Consider the following 16,946-nt stretch of genomic DNA (forward strand, 5'->3'; position numbering starts at 1 on the left):
GTTTATAGATGAGGAGACTGAGACACTTGCTCACGGTCAAACGTTTACACCTTGTACTGTTTATTATCTCTCGTGTGCAGGGCACTAACCTAGTCACTGTGCTGAGGTAGAAGGTGTTTTAGGTAAGCATATCTGAGCTATCTTGGAATAGCTTGCCTTTCCACCGTACTGTGACCTGCTGGGGAGACTTGGATCAAGAGAGCCAATTACAGCTTTGGTCCTGAGCTTTATACAAAATTTGGATTTTCTAAAGTCAATAACCACCAAATCTTCCTGGTATAAAAGTACAGTTAGCCCAGTTTACCAGTTAATTCTGTACAAAACCTCATCAACAACTAATTGTTAGTCTTGCCTTCCTTAAAATATATTATCATATTTGTTATTTGTCTAAACTTGCATGCAGAAAGGCAATATGTAGGAAAGTGATCAGGTAGCATTGTGGAAAATTCCATGGTTCTGACTCAGCGTGAAGCCTGTCAATTTTCAATTTTCAGGACTCCCTTTGCACAAGTCTTGCATTGCCACTAATTGTTTATCTCTAAACAGTAATTATTGGGAGTTACTGTCCAGTGGACTGGAGTTTCAGTTTGGGAAGGTGAAAAAGTTCTGTAGATGGGTGGTGCTGATGGTTACACAACAATATGAATAGACGGAGTGCCACGGAACTGTATACATTAAAAACAGTACATTTTAGGGGCTCCTGGGTGGCTCAGTCGGTTAAGCGTCTGCCCTTGGCTCAGGTCATAATCCCAGGGTCCTGGGATCGAGTCCTATGTTGGGCTCCCTGCTCAGCGGGGCGTCTGCTTCTCCTTCTCCCTCTGCCCCTCCCTGACTTGTGCTCTCTCTCTCTCTCTCAAATAAATAAATAAAATCTTTTTAAAAAATGTTAAATTTATTTTATGTATATTTTAACCACAGTAGAAAAAAGATTTTTGAACCGAAAAAGCTAATTATTTCACCCAGGCTTAGGCATGTAAGGCTTGTCACTTTGTGTGACTTGCTGTTGGTGTTGAGTGGTACAAGCTAACAGAGAACACAGCGAGGTTTGTGAAGCTGGTGTAGGGAGGCAGTTCTAGTCTAGCAGTTACAGATGATGACTGGAGCCACACTGCCTGCGTTTATGTCCTGGCTCTGCTACTAACTTGCTGTGTGACCTTGAATAAGTTACTTGGCCTTTCTGGGCCTCGTCCCTATTGAAAAGTAGAGATGATAATAGAACTTATTTCATGGAATTTACCGTGAGGATTAAATGTGATATTACAAAAACACTTAAAGTACTACCTGTCACAAAGTCAGTGCTAAATGGATAAAGATCTAGTTCTGAGTTCTCAATGGTATTACTGACATAAATGTATCTGTAACTGTAGGTAAGCATAAATCACACATTTATTTTTTATTTTGTTTTAAAGGTAAAAGAAATAGGAGATTACTTTAAACAACACCTCTTACAGTCCAGGCACAGAGGAGCGTTTGAACTGGCTTACACTGGCTTTGTGAAACTTACTGAAATACTAAACAGGTAAACAAAACAAATATCCTTTTGTGTACATTTTTAAAAGACTAAATGCACAAACCATGTGCTCGAAGTAAAATTTACTTGTGTCTTTTGATGTTTAAAAGAATAAGACTTAGTTGGCTTCAAACTCTTGGAAGACATTGTTTTCTTAGGTTTCGTTGTATGAGTTACTGCAGATGATTGAGTGACATGTCCAAACCAAGTTGTTCTCCCATTGAAAGGTGATTTGAAGCAAACTCAAAGATTTTGCTAAAAATAGCTTTGAAGTTACCATTTCTTTTCATTGAATGAAATGACCGTTTTGTCTGTTTGAAAATTACTTGGCATTTGGAATAAAATAAGCCTTCCAGTTTTTTGGATTTGTGTATATTACAGAGAAACACTTAAGGATTTTGTGTTTTTCTTCATAATTTTATATTATAGAAAAATTTTAAAGAACAGTAAATGACCAAAAAGTATCAAAGATTTTCCCCCTTTACCTGGAAAAATACTTAGGTAAATTTCATATGTTTAGCCAAATGTATTTTTTTGACATTATAGGTGCTGATAATTTCATTCATTCATATAATAGATTTCCTCCAAAGAGCTTGTGAGGAAACCTTAAATTACTTAATGACTAAGTGTTCATGGCAAGTGTTCTCTAAATAAAAGGTAGTATTTTCCAGGAAAACATTTCCATTGCCTGGAAACTTTTTGAAATGAAGCAGAGTTCTGCCAGTCTGGAGCCTCAGCAAACATTTTATTTTGGGCTGGTAAGACATCTACTCCTTGAATATTTTTGAAACACTTTTTTCACACTCCTGGTAAAAACATTTATAGAACATTTTGCAGTTATGGGCTGCACAGAATATCTTTAAATGATACATTATAAAATGTTCCTGACGTTAAAATGCTGATCTTGAAAATATTTTATTATCTTTTCAAGTCTCTCTTTCCAGTGTAGACATGACTTAGGGATTTTTTTTTCTCATAACACAACACACTTTACTCCCTTCAAATCAGTTATCAAATATATATTGAACACTAGTTGTGTGCTTAGTACTGTGTTTGGATTGGAGTTTATAGTACTTCTTTATAAGACAAGGGTCCTGTTCTTAAAGAGCTTATTGTTTAGTGTAGGAAATAAGCAGGGATGAAATTCAAAATATTTAATAGATGGTATGTCATGAGTACTGACTGGTCAGAACAGACACTGGCTGTAAGTGCTCAACATGGCTGTATGTATGGATGTGTATTAGCTGAATACCAGCCTGGAAGGTGAGACCAACACACTTGAGCAAGATAAACAATTCAATGTAATTGTCAAATTTTGGGTGAAATTTACAAATTCTGTAGGAATAAGGGAGAGAAAGCAACAGAGATAGGCTGATAGGACTTAATGGAGAGGAGGTGGTATTTATGCTAATGCATGAGCAAGGTTTAACTAGATAGGAGAACGGAGGAAACTTTGTGAGCAGATGTTCAGAGGCTAGAATCAGCATGGTATATTGTTAGGTAAGTAAATAAGTAATCCATATTGTAGTAGTGGTGGTGGTGATGGTGGTGGTGGTGATGGTGGTGATGGTGGTAGTGGTGATGGTGGTGGTGATGGTGGTGGTATTAGTAGGTAATACCAAACAACTGGATAGATTGAGACCAAATTAAGGATATTTAGAAAGTAGGTTTACTGTAGTGGGGATGGAGAAAGCCATTGAACATTTTTGATCTGAGATAGATGATAGGATGCATTGTAGAACAGAGAAATAGCAGTGAACTTTGACATAGCCTCTTAGTTCTGTTTATATCCACTCTATTTGTTGGCAGTGAGATTATACAAAAGTTAATCTCCTTAACTCTGATCTCTTCATCCCTAAAGTAAGGAAAAGAATGTTTGCCCAGAGGGCGCCTGGGTGGCTCAGTTGGTTAAGCGACTGCCTTCGGCTCAGGTCATGATCCTGGAGTCCCTGCATCGAGTCCCGCATCAGGCTCCCTGCTCGGCAGGGAGTCTGCTTCTCCCTCTGACCCTCCCCACTCTCATGTGCTCTCTCTCATTCTCTCTCTCTCAAATAAATAAATAAAATCTTTAAAAAAAAAAAAAAAAAAAGAATGTTTGCCCAGATCTCTGGCTGTTGTTGTATAGATCAAGTTTTCATTATAAAACTTTCTACAAATGGAAAACATCAACGAGACTGGTGTTGATTGTAGTGTTGGTATGCAAAAGAGGTTTTCCGGTTGGAACTATTAGGTTAGATAGATTGTAATGGCAGATTATAGTGAGGAGGGCCTGGAATCAGTTATAATGATCTAGATCTAAGGTGATGAGAGCTTCTTCCTCTGTGATGTTGGCCCTGGGAATGGAGGGAAAGAAGTGGCATGTCAGTTAACATTCAGCCCCACAGAGTAACAACTCTACTTACAACGTATTGAATGCTTAGAAGGAAGCTCTGGATTTTATTATATTTACATAATATATTTATATAATATATTTCATGATTTTATGTGTCGAGATTTAGGGCAAGGCTCAGCTGGGTGATTCTTCTCAGTGTATTTACTAAGTACAGTTGGTGGCATTGAGCTGACAGATGAACTGGTCGAGAGGATCCAGGAGGCTTTATTCATATTATTGCAACTTAGTGGGATAGCTGGAAGATTGGGCCAGGTTGGGACTACATGTTGTCTCTTAGCATGGCAGTCTTAAGGTAGTTGACATTCATGTATGGCAGCTGGCTTCCACCAGAAAGAGTTCTGAGAGAACCAGGCAGGAGCTTCATGGTCTTTTCTTTTCCCTTCCTTCCTTCCTTCCTTCCTCATGGTCTTTTCTGACCTAGCCTCCGAAGTCTCATAGCATTGCCTCGGTCACATTCTTCTGGTTATAAGTGAGTCATAAGGCTAGTCCAGATTCAAGAAGAGAGGAATTAGACTCCATTATGTGTTTGATGGTGAAGTGGTAAGGTCATGCTGTAGAAATACATGTGGGATGGGAGATACTGTGGTGGCCATCTTTGAAAAATGCGATCTGCCACATGAACCAAGTGAATGTGAGTGATGGAGGGCACCAGGGAGTCCATGATTGTTCCTGTGGTTTAATTCTTGGTGACCAGAACAATGGGATTAATGTTAACAGAGGCCGGGAAACTGCAAGTTTGATAAAGGTGAATAATTTGTTTTGTATGTGTTGTGTGTGAGATGATGATGGCATATCCTGGTGGAAATATATAAGTCAGAACTTGGAGGTAGGGAATTAAGTTTGGGAGATATAACAGAAACAGAGATGTAGGTTTAGGAGTTGTCATCATAACCATTGTAGTTAGTAAGATTGCAGTCTTCAGGGGATAGCATAAAAGGCGAAAAGGACAGAGGATCAAGGACAGAGGCTTTTGAACAGCTGTAGTGGGTGGTTGAACGGTACAGTTGAAGGCGTTCAAGTAAATGAAACAGGGAGACTAGGCAAGGCCCAGTGTCTGGTATCTCAGCCACTCCTAATCTGCTTTAAAAATCTCATGGTTGTCACTGTTGGCTTTTAACCAACCTGTTATGAGTTCTCAACTGTTGCTTCCAAACCAAGTGGTTCTTGGTCCCTTTGGAGACATTTCAGATCTGCGGAACAGAATGTTTTCAGAGAACATCTTTACAATGTGTGTGGCTTCCTTTTGTTTGGTTTTTATTTTTAAAAGAAAATGTGTTTCTTTTGGATCCTTTGGAAAGCTTGTTATAAGCTCTTAAGTTATGAAAAAGTTATTTTTCATACAACTTTTTATAAAGTTTGCAGAAAGAAATCTGGGCTTTCATGAAAATCCACTGAAATGGAGGCCAACTGCTGGCCACCTCTTGAACTACAGCTGTGTTAGGGAAGGAAGCACTTAAAGAGATTAATGGATAAATAACTGAAGAGTTAAACATGAGCCACATTGTTTGTATTGGTTTTTAATAAGATTATTCAAAATGTCTTCAAATGTAAACTGACTTCGCTATTAAACAATCATCTAAGAATAAATAGGAATGGGAGATGCTATTCTTTTTTTCTGGGAATTTTTTGAAAGTGACACTTGCACACATACACAATAGTATGTTGAATTAATTTTCTAAAATATGATTTTCTTATATGGTGCTTTCTGTTTAGAATTGGATGAAACATGCATACTCTCTTCAAAAAACATAAGTACGTGCCTAAGCATTTGATTGGAATGGTTAGGTGCATGCAAGTCATTACTCTAAACTCAAGTTTCTGATGAAATTTACATTTGCTTGTTTACCCTTTATAACCTTAGTATTTTAAGTTGTTCTTTCAGTGAAAATGAACAGAATCTTAAAGTAGGGTGTTAGGCCAGGGACTGTAGCTTTCATTTGTACAACCATGAATTAATCTTAACCATAAGGGGACTAAATTTTTGACTACAATTCTAAATGTAGAAGGGAGATTCGTGAATACTTAATATTGTCTTATTCTGCATATATTTGAATTGTTCTGCCTATTGAGATATAGCTTAACCTACAACTATTTATTGCAATAATTACAGTCATTTTCAATTATTGGCCTGAAAAAAATGAACTGCTGACATTTAGCAGTTTTTGTCATAAAATGCTAGTGCTAACTCATGGACGTCAACAATGATGGTAGACAGAAGTAATTTAAATATGTATTTAAAATTTCATCAGTTAATTACAGCTACTACAATATAAATTCAATAGAAGACTTCTTATGAACAATTGAATTATAATAATGAAAAAATAATTTCGTCTACTTCACTGGAGAACGAAAGACCAAGTCTCTAAAGAGTATGTGATTGAGCAAGAAATAAGTGTAGAATGTAATGTATGAGATTTGGGGAAAAAGTCATTCAACTGTTAATAAAATAAAATACAATCTTGTCTAAACCTTTATTCACATCTGCTTTGGCAAATGTGTCTAAATAAGACACCTTTTTATTTCTGAGTGTCCTATGAATTTTATTTAAAACATTAATAATTAAATAAAGAATAACTAAGTGATAATCCACTCTGGGAAGCCATATTTTTTCTTTATATAAAAAGGAAATCCTTTTGATTTCCCAGTTCTGTAGCAGATTGAAAGGATTTGTGGAAAATTAGGATGTTTTAATATTTAAATTCTAAATCTTGGTGTCTTTGGTTTTTGGCCCCTGAATTTTTATTTTTAAGCCCACTTCATAGTTGAGTCAGGTATTACCTTCTTTCTGGAATTTCAAATACTTGTTTTTAAAGTTCTCATAGTAATACTGAGTCATTTAGACGTAATAACAGAGGACTCTTGTTCTCAGTGAGTAACCTCTATCTCAGCTCTGTTAGTAAAGTCCCAAAGTTTTCAATATTAATTTTTCTCCTTGATCACAGGGAATGGTTATATTAAATATTAAGAGAACCGACAATCTAATCTGCCCTTCTAACCACTTTTTTTAATCCACTGTATCTTGCCCTTTCCCTGTGGCCTTCTTATTGGTAATTCAATTTAGATTTGGTCATTGTTGTTACTGCCTGTGCCTGCAGCTTAGGCTTCAAAATAGCCCCCTGATGTTTTAGCCGGCAGTAAACCTCAACAATATTTGATGGTGGTGAGGGAGGTTAAGATGACTTCTGTTGATATGTAGCTTTCTCACTGGATCTCATTTGGGCAAGTCATTTTTCAGGCTTAAAATTTCTCCATGCTTCAGGGTTATGTTACCTTTTTAAAATGTGCATGCACATGCACACAGCCTTCATGCACATCTGTCACTGTTTAGTTTAATTGAAATAATAAACATGAACCTTGAAATAATAAACATAATACTTGACCAGAGAATGAATGGAGTGCAGACTGTAACTTATGAAATAATTGGAGATTGAGAAAATCTCTAAGTTAGGAAAAATAACCATACTGAAAGAGTTTGAGGAAATGAAGATAACATTTCTCAATTAACAATAATAATAAAACTAATCAGAACTCAACAAAAAATGGCTCTGGGTTACCATACTTAGGTGGATGGATGAAGCCATTGGAAAGCCACTTTGTAGTCAGGGAACCTGATTTACTGACACAAAATAGTCTAATGACCAATTAGTTCGGTATACGGCATATGTAATTTGATTTCAGTCTGTGGGTTTTTTGCTTATCTTAGAATACTTACCCACTATGAGTGAGATAGCTTTGTGGATAGAAAATGGACTAATCTGCTTATGGAACAATAATTTGCTCCAGTGATTTGTTCAAGACAACACAAAGGCCTAAACAGCAGTGATGGTCTGCCCTGTTTATTTCTGTTACTTTTAGTAGAGGTTCAGGCCATAGCATTTAACATAGGACAAACAAAAACCAAAAAACATCCCCCACCCATGTCAGCCTTTTTTTTTTTTTTTTTGACACTGTTGAACAGGAGAATCAGAATGGTCTGATTCCTCCCACTCCACACCCTCAACCACCACCTCCCTCAGTGTTTAGAGGCAAGGATACCGAGGTTTATGAATTAGAGCTGAGTCATCTACCGGCCTTATTGACAAGAGGAAAGCCATTTAACCTCTCTAGGAGGAAGTGAGAGGGTTCAGCTTTCTCAGGTCTCTTTCAGCTCTGAGCGTCCTACTCATTGTATACTGCTGCTTTCTAGTTTCTGATTGGGAAAATCGGGATTGGGTGCATGAAAGATAGAGGGAAGCTGGATCATTTTTAGTAAACTTCCTTTAGAACTGATAAACCATCTCTTAGGAGTATTTTGTGGATTAATAACTTTCAGTGAGAGTTTCTTATGAAGAACCTTGAATCCCTTGTAAGAAAGTTATAATTAGTATGATATACTCAAGAGGCTAAAGACACTGTGTATTTTGTATTAAGTTGACATGGGAGTGAAGTAAAACAAACAATCCTTCAGACAAGGAGGAGGTCTGCTCTTTTAGTGGAAAGGCCCTTGCTAGCAAAAGCAGGATTGGAATTCCCCACAGTCGTGGTTGGTGATTGCACAGAGTTGGCACAGAGAACCAAGAACTGCTTCACTCAGGAACCTTTCCCTTTTCCTTGCTGACCTCTGGATGGTGTGATGAGGAACCAAAACAAACAACCAGAGTTGTTGCATTGTTCTTGGGAGCCCTGCATGGTTCCATTTTTACCTCTCAATTCCTTCATTATCATAAGGACCAGCAACTCAGGAGTTTTGAAATCACTTCCTTATAAAGTAATCTTTCCTTGCTGGGGAGTAGACAGAAGGTTCATTGACTAGTCAAAACTCTAGATTAGGCTATTGTGTTTTTATAGGCACAGTGCTTCACCATTGAGAAGCCTTAAAGTTCCAGCCCTCCTTTTCTACACCCGTTGTTTGTTGTGTTTTGTTTTTTCCAATTATCTGTCTAACTGAAGGCACAGCTAATGTGCAGCTCCTGGCACCTACCCTAATTGTCCTTGTTTAATCATTCAATAAAAGATTTCTTGAACATAATAAAAGATTTCTTGAACATCTCCTGTGGGCCAGATGCTGTGTTAGAAACGCTCTGTTTGACCATTGAGAGTATGATATGATAGGCCAGAGAGTTGCTGTGAACCTAGGGAAAATTACTAGGATCTGAATTTGAAACATTTAACTCTGTAGAACTAAGAGGGGCATGTGAGGACCTGAACAAAGGACCAAGGCCATGATGGGCTCAGTGTTTTGGGGGACATTCTTATCAGGAGCTTTGGGTACTTACATAATTTAGAGTCTTTGCTTTCTTTATTTGGAACAGCAACCCAGGTAATAATGTCTCATTGAATTTCAAAGCAATTTTGTAATTATTTTTTTTTCATTCTTAAACACTAAGAAATCAAGTGATTGGTCCATAGCCCCACAACTAGTTAGTAAACGGAACTGGCACTAGGATCCAATGTTTTTTGAAACTGCTTCAGAGATTCGCAGTCCAACAAAACTTATCCATTACCTGTTATATATAAGAAATTGTGATGGGTAGGCCTCATAGAAAAAATACTGCTAAGACTTGGTTCTTGTTCTTAGAGGAACTTCGAGCCCAGCATTCTAATCTTTGGGATTAGAGAAGTAAACTAGATAATTTTCAAGGCAGAAATGAAAGGACCAAGAAAACGTTCCACGTACTGAGCTTTTCTGTCCCAGGTGACGGGAAGAAAAATCAATGCCGCCTGCTGGCTCTAATGCGGTGGCACCTGTTGTCGTTGGAAAGCACTTTTGTTCGTACTTTCTTCTCCAGTTACTATACCCCTCTTTGTCAAGCTGGTTTTTTAGAATGGCACTCTTAACAGAGTTGCCGAGTTATAGGTTGTTCATTTATTCAACAGGTATTTGTTGAGTTCCTGATTGGGTGGCAGGCCCTGTTACAAGGTGCTGGGATGAGAGAAGTGGATAGGACAGAAAGTGTCCCTGCATCATGGAGTTTATATAACTCCATGTTTATAAAGGACATTTAGAGAATAATAAGAAACTATCAGATAGTAATATGTAATCTGACGTGATAAAGTTTGGTGGTAAGGAAAAATCTTTCTTTCCTTTATGCTAAAGTAAGCCACGGCTTGAAGGACAATCAGCAGCAGCTTTCTGGGAAGAGCTTTCCAAGCAGTAAGATGAAGCTGAAGGAGATTGTCCAAATATGTAGGACTTTGAGAGTCCCAGGATAAGGATTCTGGATTTTCTACTCCCTGGATATATATATATATTTTTTTTTTCTGAGAGTCTCCAACCAAATGGATATAAAAATTAGTATGTATGGATCCCAGAAGGTAGCTTTAAGATCATCAACAAATAAGGTACATATGTGTGTGTTATGGAGTTGTATAGAAGAGGGCAGAGGAGCTAGATAGGACATCTGAGCAACTACATGAATGTGTAAAATAAATGGAGATAAAGTTTTTGTTCCCAGAAAGTGTACTATATCTCTCCACGCTCTTTTTTATTCTCCTCTTGACTCTTTTCTTTTTTTTTTTTAAAGATTTTATTTATTTATTCGACAGAGAGAGAGACAGCGAGAGAGGGAACACAAGCAGGGGGAGTGGGAGAGGGAGAAGCAGGCTCTCCGCAGAGCAGGGAGCCCAATGCAGGGCTCCATCCCAGGAGTCTGGGATCATGACCTGAGCCGAAGGCAGATGCTTAACCGACTGAGCCACCCAGGCGCCCCACTCTTGACTCTTTTCTTACTGGTACTTGGAATCTTAGATCCATTTGCTCAGTATCATCAGTGGATGATTTCTGGCTAGTGCATGGAATATTTAAAGCATGTAGCTTGTGAAAGCAAAACCTTCTTTCTACATTGTGGGTAATTTTTCTCTTCTAAACCAAAACAGTATGCTGCCTCATGGGTAGGGGTGTAGCCCCGCCGTCCCACTCCAGTTCAAAGTCAAGTCTGACTTGTTTTTTATGTTGTAGGCAGCTAAAGCTTTGCTTTACAAAACTTTGAACTTGGGTGACTGAGAAAACTGGAATTCCTCATAACAGCGTTAATATGGTAGACGTTTAGAGATGATTCTTAAATTATCAGATTATCTTTCTTCTACTTTCCCTCACTTTTGTTTGTTTGGTTCTTTGTTTTAATGTAACTAGGTATATGTTTTTCAGGTTCCTCTGTTTTCATCTGTATGAAGGAATCAAAGTCTTTGTTTTGGATATCAGACCAGACCCAATTATTCCCCCTTTGGTTGCTTGTGTGTCATTTACTCTGATGTGATATGCACTGTTTTAGGGTTCTAAGTGTCCTAGTCTCAAGAGCCAGGCTCAGAGTGTTATTTTTTGAAATTATTGTTCATGGCTGTTTTCACTCAGATGATGATGGCGATGACTGATGATGTTAAGTTTGAGTAAACATGCATCATTGGCTTTGTATCAGGATTGGGGACAAATTCTGGTTTTGACCCCCAAAACAAATTCTTTTTTTTTTTTTTTTTGCATTATTTAGAATTATTTAAATTGTTAGCAAATGAAAAATAAGGAAAGTGAAATAAGGAACATGGTAGCGTCAAAGTTTATTAACAATCAGCGAATAAATAGCTTTATTTTCATTGATACTCATTTTTCTCAAGCCAGTAACTTATTTAGTTGAATGAATTTTCATTTGGAGTTGCTCTTATACCTGGCAAAATGAAAGTCTGTGTTTATGGGAAAAGAAAATGATTTTCTTCCTTATTGTGCCCTTAGTGATAACAGCTTGGTAAATAAATTATTATTTGGGAAATGAAGATATTGTCAAAGGCTTAACCTTTACTCAGTTGAGGTTACACATAGTTTCCTGGCAATTGAGTCTTGATAATTTTCTGGGAATTGTGTTTTGTGTATTGGATTTTAAATGTACTTTGCACTTAAAATGTGAAATTAGGGCACCTGGGTGACTCAGTGGTTAAGCGTCTGCCTTCAGTCAGGTCATGATTCTGGGGTCCTGGGATTGAGCCCCACATCAGGCTCCCTGCTCAGCAGGAAGCCTGCTTCTTCTTCTCCCTCTGCCTGCCGCTCTCCCTGCTTGTGCTTTCTTGCTCTCTGTCAAATAAATAAATAAGTAAAGTAAAGTAAAATAAAATAAAATAAAATGTGAAATAAGTTGCTTTGTGTTTGCAGTGAAATAATTTCTTTAGGCCAGTGGTGAGTCATTCAGTTAATGTAGGAAAGTTTATTAACTTTCATAAATGTTCCTAATGTTCCCAGTTGGCCAAGGGAATTGGAATACTTCCAGAATGAGTGAGACACAATTCACATCAAGTCAGTTACAAGTAGATAGTTATCCTCTGAGTGGTTTTTCTGTGGGATGTTTTAATTCTCCAGTTAGCTTTCCATCCGTATCACTCAGTTTGTTTAAAAGCTACTCTAACCCCTACCCTAATGGTATTTGTTCAGGGATTGAAATCAATCTGAAGGATAACCTGAATAAAATGATTAGGAAGGTGAATTTCTTAAAACCAATATACTCTGGTAATACATTCCCAAGCCACAGGAACATGCTTTCTGAATTATGTGTAATTTGGAATTTTTATTCTATTCTTCCTTTCCTAGGGCACAGCATAGTGCCAAGCAAACTACTAGATACTTAATAGATCTTTTTTCCAAATGAATGAATGACATGCACTGAAGCAAAGAATAGAGAGTTGATAGTATATCTGTCATGAGCAGATCGGGCCAAATGTGGAACAGAATCTAGGACAAACACCTTTAAGTAATGCCTTTTTATTAAGCAAAGGCTTTGGAGCCAGTCTGCATTTTAATTCTCCCTCTGTTACAAACTTTATAATGTTGGGGAAATTATTTAATTTCCCTTTTTTTAAATTTGATTTTAAAAAATTATCATTAAAGATTTGAACATATTGGTAAGTCTAGTGAACACTATAATCAATAGTTGTATTGCTGGAGGAAGACTGTTCCAGGTAGAGAGAAGATCAGGTTCCAAAGTCTTGAGAGGCATGGACTTAGGGTATTTAAGGAAGAGCAGGTAAACCATTTGTGACCAGAGTGGAATAAGGAAAGGAGTTGTAGAAGATAAGATCAGAGAAGTAATGAGGACTAGATACTATAAGATGTAGTAAAGACTTTGGCTTTTATTCTGACTAAAACAGGAAGCCACTGGAGGGTTTGTGAAAAGAGGAGTATTATGATCTGGCCTTTTAAAAGGATTACTTTGGGGCACCTGGGTGATTCAGTCTGTTAAGCAGTTAAGCATCTGCCTTTGGCTCAGGTCTTGATCCTGGGATTGAGCCCCACATCGGGCTCCCTGCTCAGTGGGGAGCCTGCTTCTCCTTCTCTCTCTGCTGCTCCACCTGCTTGTGCTCTCTCTCTCTGTGTCAAATAAATAGATAAAATCTTAAAAAAAAAAAAAAAAAAGGATTACTTTGCTGTGTTGAAAGTAGATTATAATAGTAAAAGCGGACAGACCAGTTAGGAGGTTACAATATTCTTGTAATTCAAGAAAGAGATGATGATGGCTCGAAGAGTGGTGGAGATAGTAAACAGTGATCTGAATCTGGATGTAATTTGAAGGTAGAACAGACAGGATATATTGACTGATTGGATTTGGTATTTGAGAGAAAGGATAATTCAAAAATTTTTGGCCTAAGATATATCTTTCGTATGCTACGATGGGGGAAGACTGTGGGCAGAGTAGATTTTTAGAGGAAGGCCATCAGTTTAGTCTGGGGTATGTTGAGTTTGAGGTGTCTAATAGCACATTGAGACTGTGGTCTGGGTCTACTTAACTTTGCAAAAGCATGTTCTTTAGAATTTCTTTTTGTGAGGATCTCTGGGAGGCCGACTTATTGTTTGTCTCAAATTGTCTTTATCTTACCTCCACTTTTTAATGTAGTTTAACTGGGTATAGAATTCTGGTTAACAGTTATTTTCTTTCAGTGCTTTGAAGATACTATGTCTTTTATTATTGCCAGTGAGAAACTTATCTTTGTTATAAATGGTTTACTTTGTAAGGTATCCTATTTTTTCTTTCATCTCTTGTGTCTTCTAAGGTTTTCTCTTAATCACAATTTCATTGTGATATGTCTAGGTATGGATTTATTTACTTGGAGTGGATACTTGGAATATACTTTGAATCTGAGGCCTTGTGACTCTGTTCAATTCTGAAAATTTTCTAGATATTTCTTTGAGATTTTTCTCCTAGACATTTTATTCCTGCTTTCTGTAACCCCTCTTAGATTATATTGGTTTCTCTCAAGTTATTGTATGTATGTATGTACACACATACACACACATATACATGTGTGCACATATATATTTTGTATTTTTGTCTTCTTTCTCTGTATTTTGGGTATGTTTCCCAGAAAGCTGTTATCTGAGATGCTAATTCCCTAGAATTTATCTTATCTGTTACTTTTTTTTAATTTTGAAAGTAGATTTTTATTTCCACTGTTTCCAATATCTTTCTTTTCTTTTTTTTTTTTAGAGATTTTATTTATTTAGAGAGATAGAGCGTGCATGTGCAAATGTGAGCTGGGGGAGGGGCAGAGGGAGAGGGAGAGAGAATCTCAAGCAGACTCTGCACTGAGCCTGACTCCGGGCTCCATCTCACGACCCTGAGATCATTACCTGAGCTGAAATCAAGAGTCAGATGCTTAACCAACTAAGCCACCCAGGCCCCCCCCAACCCTGTTTTTCATAATTTCGTCCTCTTTTTGAATAGAAGTTATTCCTTATCTCTTGAGTATTGTAAACCGTTATTTTAAGGTCTTTGTCAGACTGCTCCATAAAATTAAGTTTCATATGGAGTGACTTTATGTTCGAATTATTGCTTTTTAAGATAGTTTTTCTTAATATAAAACATCTCTGTGTTTTGAATTTTGATTTGCTGAGTATATGATTAGGAGTCTTTTTGGTTTCTATTTATTCTCCTTTGGCTCATTCCCCTCTATCAGAGAAACTAGATTAGATAGTGGGCATTTTGGGTCTCCCACCCAAAGTAAAACTGGGAATATTACAGATCTGGTCACCAAGCTAGTAGTCAGCCTGGTTTGCGGTTTCCCTGGGCCCATGACTTTTCCTACTGCTGCAGCCTCTGGGAGTAGCCCTTTTCCAGCTTCCTTTCATGGGAGAGGAAGCCCCTGAAATTTCCCATTTCCTGGGAGTGAGGTAAGTTACCCTTCAGGAACTAACTTCCTGGACATCATTGCTGCTTCTAGTGCTGTAACCCAGCAGATACCTGGTATCAGCATTCTTGCTACTTTGCATTTCTATTCTGTTTTACCCAGATAATTATCTTGTTTTTGAGCTCAGTTGGCTTTGGGGTTCTATTTACATAGTTTGGTTATTATTAATGTGTGTTGGGGCATGGCTTGTCAAAATGTAAACCAACTGTTCCATTTTTATCAGTTCTGTTGAAACTCTTTAAAGCTTGCTTTTCTCATAATAATAGATAATTATTTTATATTTTTTAAGATTTTATTTCTTTAAGTAATCTCTATATCCAAAGTGGGGCTCAAACTTACAACCCCAAGATCAAGAGTCGCATGCTCCGCTGACTGAGCCAGCCAGGCACCCCAGTAATAGATAATAATTTTAGAAAACAACCTGATAAGAACGTATTAAACACTTCATCAGGATAAACTCATTTAATCCTCCCCAAAACTTTGATTTTATAGAAGAGGAAAGTGAGAAATGGAGAGGTTTCATAACTTGTCCTGGATCACACCACTAATAGGTGACAGAGCAAGGATTCTAAACGAATTAACTTGGCTCTGTAGTCTATCTTCCTAACCACTATCATGTACTCTTCCACCTATCAGTTGGGGAAAATCATACCTTTTCACAGACTTGTTTGTTGCAAAGTAAGATAAGATGTGAAAAGTCTAGTGTTGTAGCTGATGCATAATAGACATTCAGTGAATGTTTCTTTTTCTTTCCTTAGTGGCAGGCAAATATATTTTCAGTATGATAATTTAAACAAAACTTGTAAGTTTATTTTGTTTAAAATATAGCATGTTTCATTTTAGTAAGAAGGGTAGGAATTCTATTATTGGACTAATTTTCTTGTGTGGCTATGGGGGCAGGACTGGCCTGGGAGAGATGCAGAACTAGGAAGCTAGGGAATCAGAGAAATAGGGTCCAGTGCAAAGTCCAAATTGAAAACTAGACAACTGGGGCACCTGGGTGGCTCAGTTGATAAGCATCTGCCTTCCGCTCAGGTCATGATCCCAGGGTCCAGGGATTGAGCCCCACACTGGGCTCCCTGCTCAGCGGGAAACCTGCTTCTCCCTCTCACACTCCCCCTGCTTGTGTTCCCTCTCTCGCTGTGTCTCTCTCTGTCAAATAAATAAATAAAATCTTTAAAAAACAAACAAAGAAAACCAGACAACTGAAGGGTTCTGCAGAAAAGCCCTCATGATCCTAGGGAATTCCAGAGCAGAGGACCGTGTGGACTAGATGGGAGGAGCTGGTGCCTTGACGGTTTCCCAGAGCTCCTTGGCAGTGGGCCAGAGAGGGTTCTGGCGAGTGGGCCAGATCCTTGGCAGTGGGCCAGAGAGGGTTCTGGCGAGGGCATTTTGCCAGCCTTTTCCTCGTTGAGTACTCTCTAACCTTTGTTTTCAAATTCCCCAAATTAACAAGGAGCATTTAGTCTTAGTATATAACACTTAAGGGAATAAATAGGCCTGGTTAACTATTTATAATTACAATAGCCAAGAATCTAAATTAGGGAATTGCCTCTGGGGCCTTAAACTGTTTCCTCAGTCATCTCATCTCCTGCTCCCTCAAGACCACACATGTGGGCCCTCCACCATTCTGCCTGCACATCCTCCAAGTCCAGTCCAGAATCCACCCTGTCCATGGCACCATACTGACCCCCTGTACACCTTGTGCCTAGTAGTTCCTTGAAGTACATTAGAGGCTATGAGAAAGGAAAGGTCCTTGTGAGATATAATATTTGGAGGCAGTTTTACTAATTTTTATGAATGGGTAAGTGCGGAGATCATAAAGAAATGCTTAGTTGGGAATATGGAGGGAGTGTGTATGCACGTGCGTGTATGTGTGTGTGGCGCGTGTGTTAGAATGGGAAC

At 38.0% G+C, this 16,946-nt stretch overlaps 1 protein-coding gene across 1 annotated transcript in view; it reads left to right on the forward strand.

Moving 5' to 3' along the window:
- Positions 1-16,946, forward strand: part of LOC116629035 (thyroid adenoma-associated protein homolog) — a gene marked incomplete at both ends in the record, with an annotated part of 69,252 nt that overhangs the window by 41,047 nt on the left and 11,259 nt on the right. Inside the window, one exon of the mRNA XM_032399322.1 lies at positions 1,410-1,519. Coding sequence (XP_032255213.1) covers positions 1,410-1,519 — 110 coding nt within the window. The remainder of the gene's footprint in view (positions 1-1,409; positions 1,520-16,946) is intronic.

The sequence above is a fragment of the Phoca vitulina genome, unplaced genomic scaffold (genome assembly GCF_004348235.1).
Source record: "Phoca vitulina isolate PV1807 unplaced genomic scaffold, GSC_HSeal_1.0 scaffold204, whole genome shotgun sequence".
NCBI lineage: Eukaryota > Metazoa > Chordata > Mammalia > Carnivora > Phocidae > Phoca > Phoca vitulina.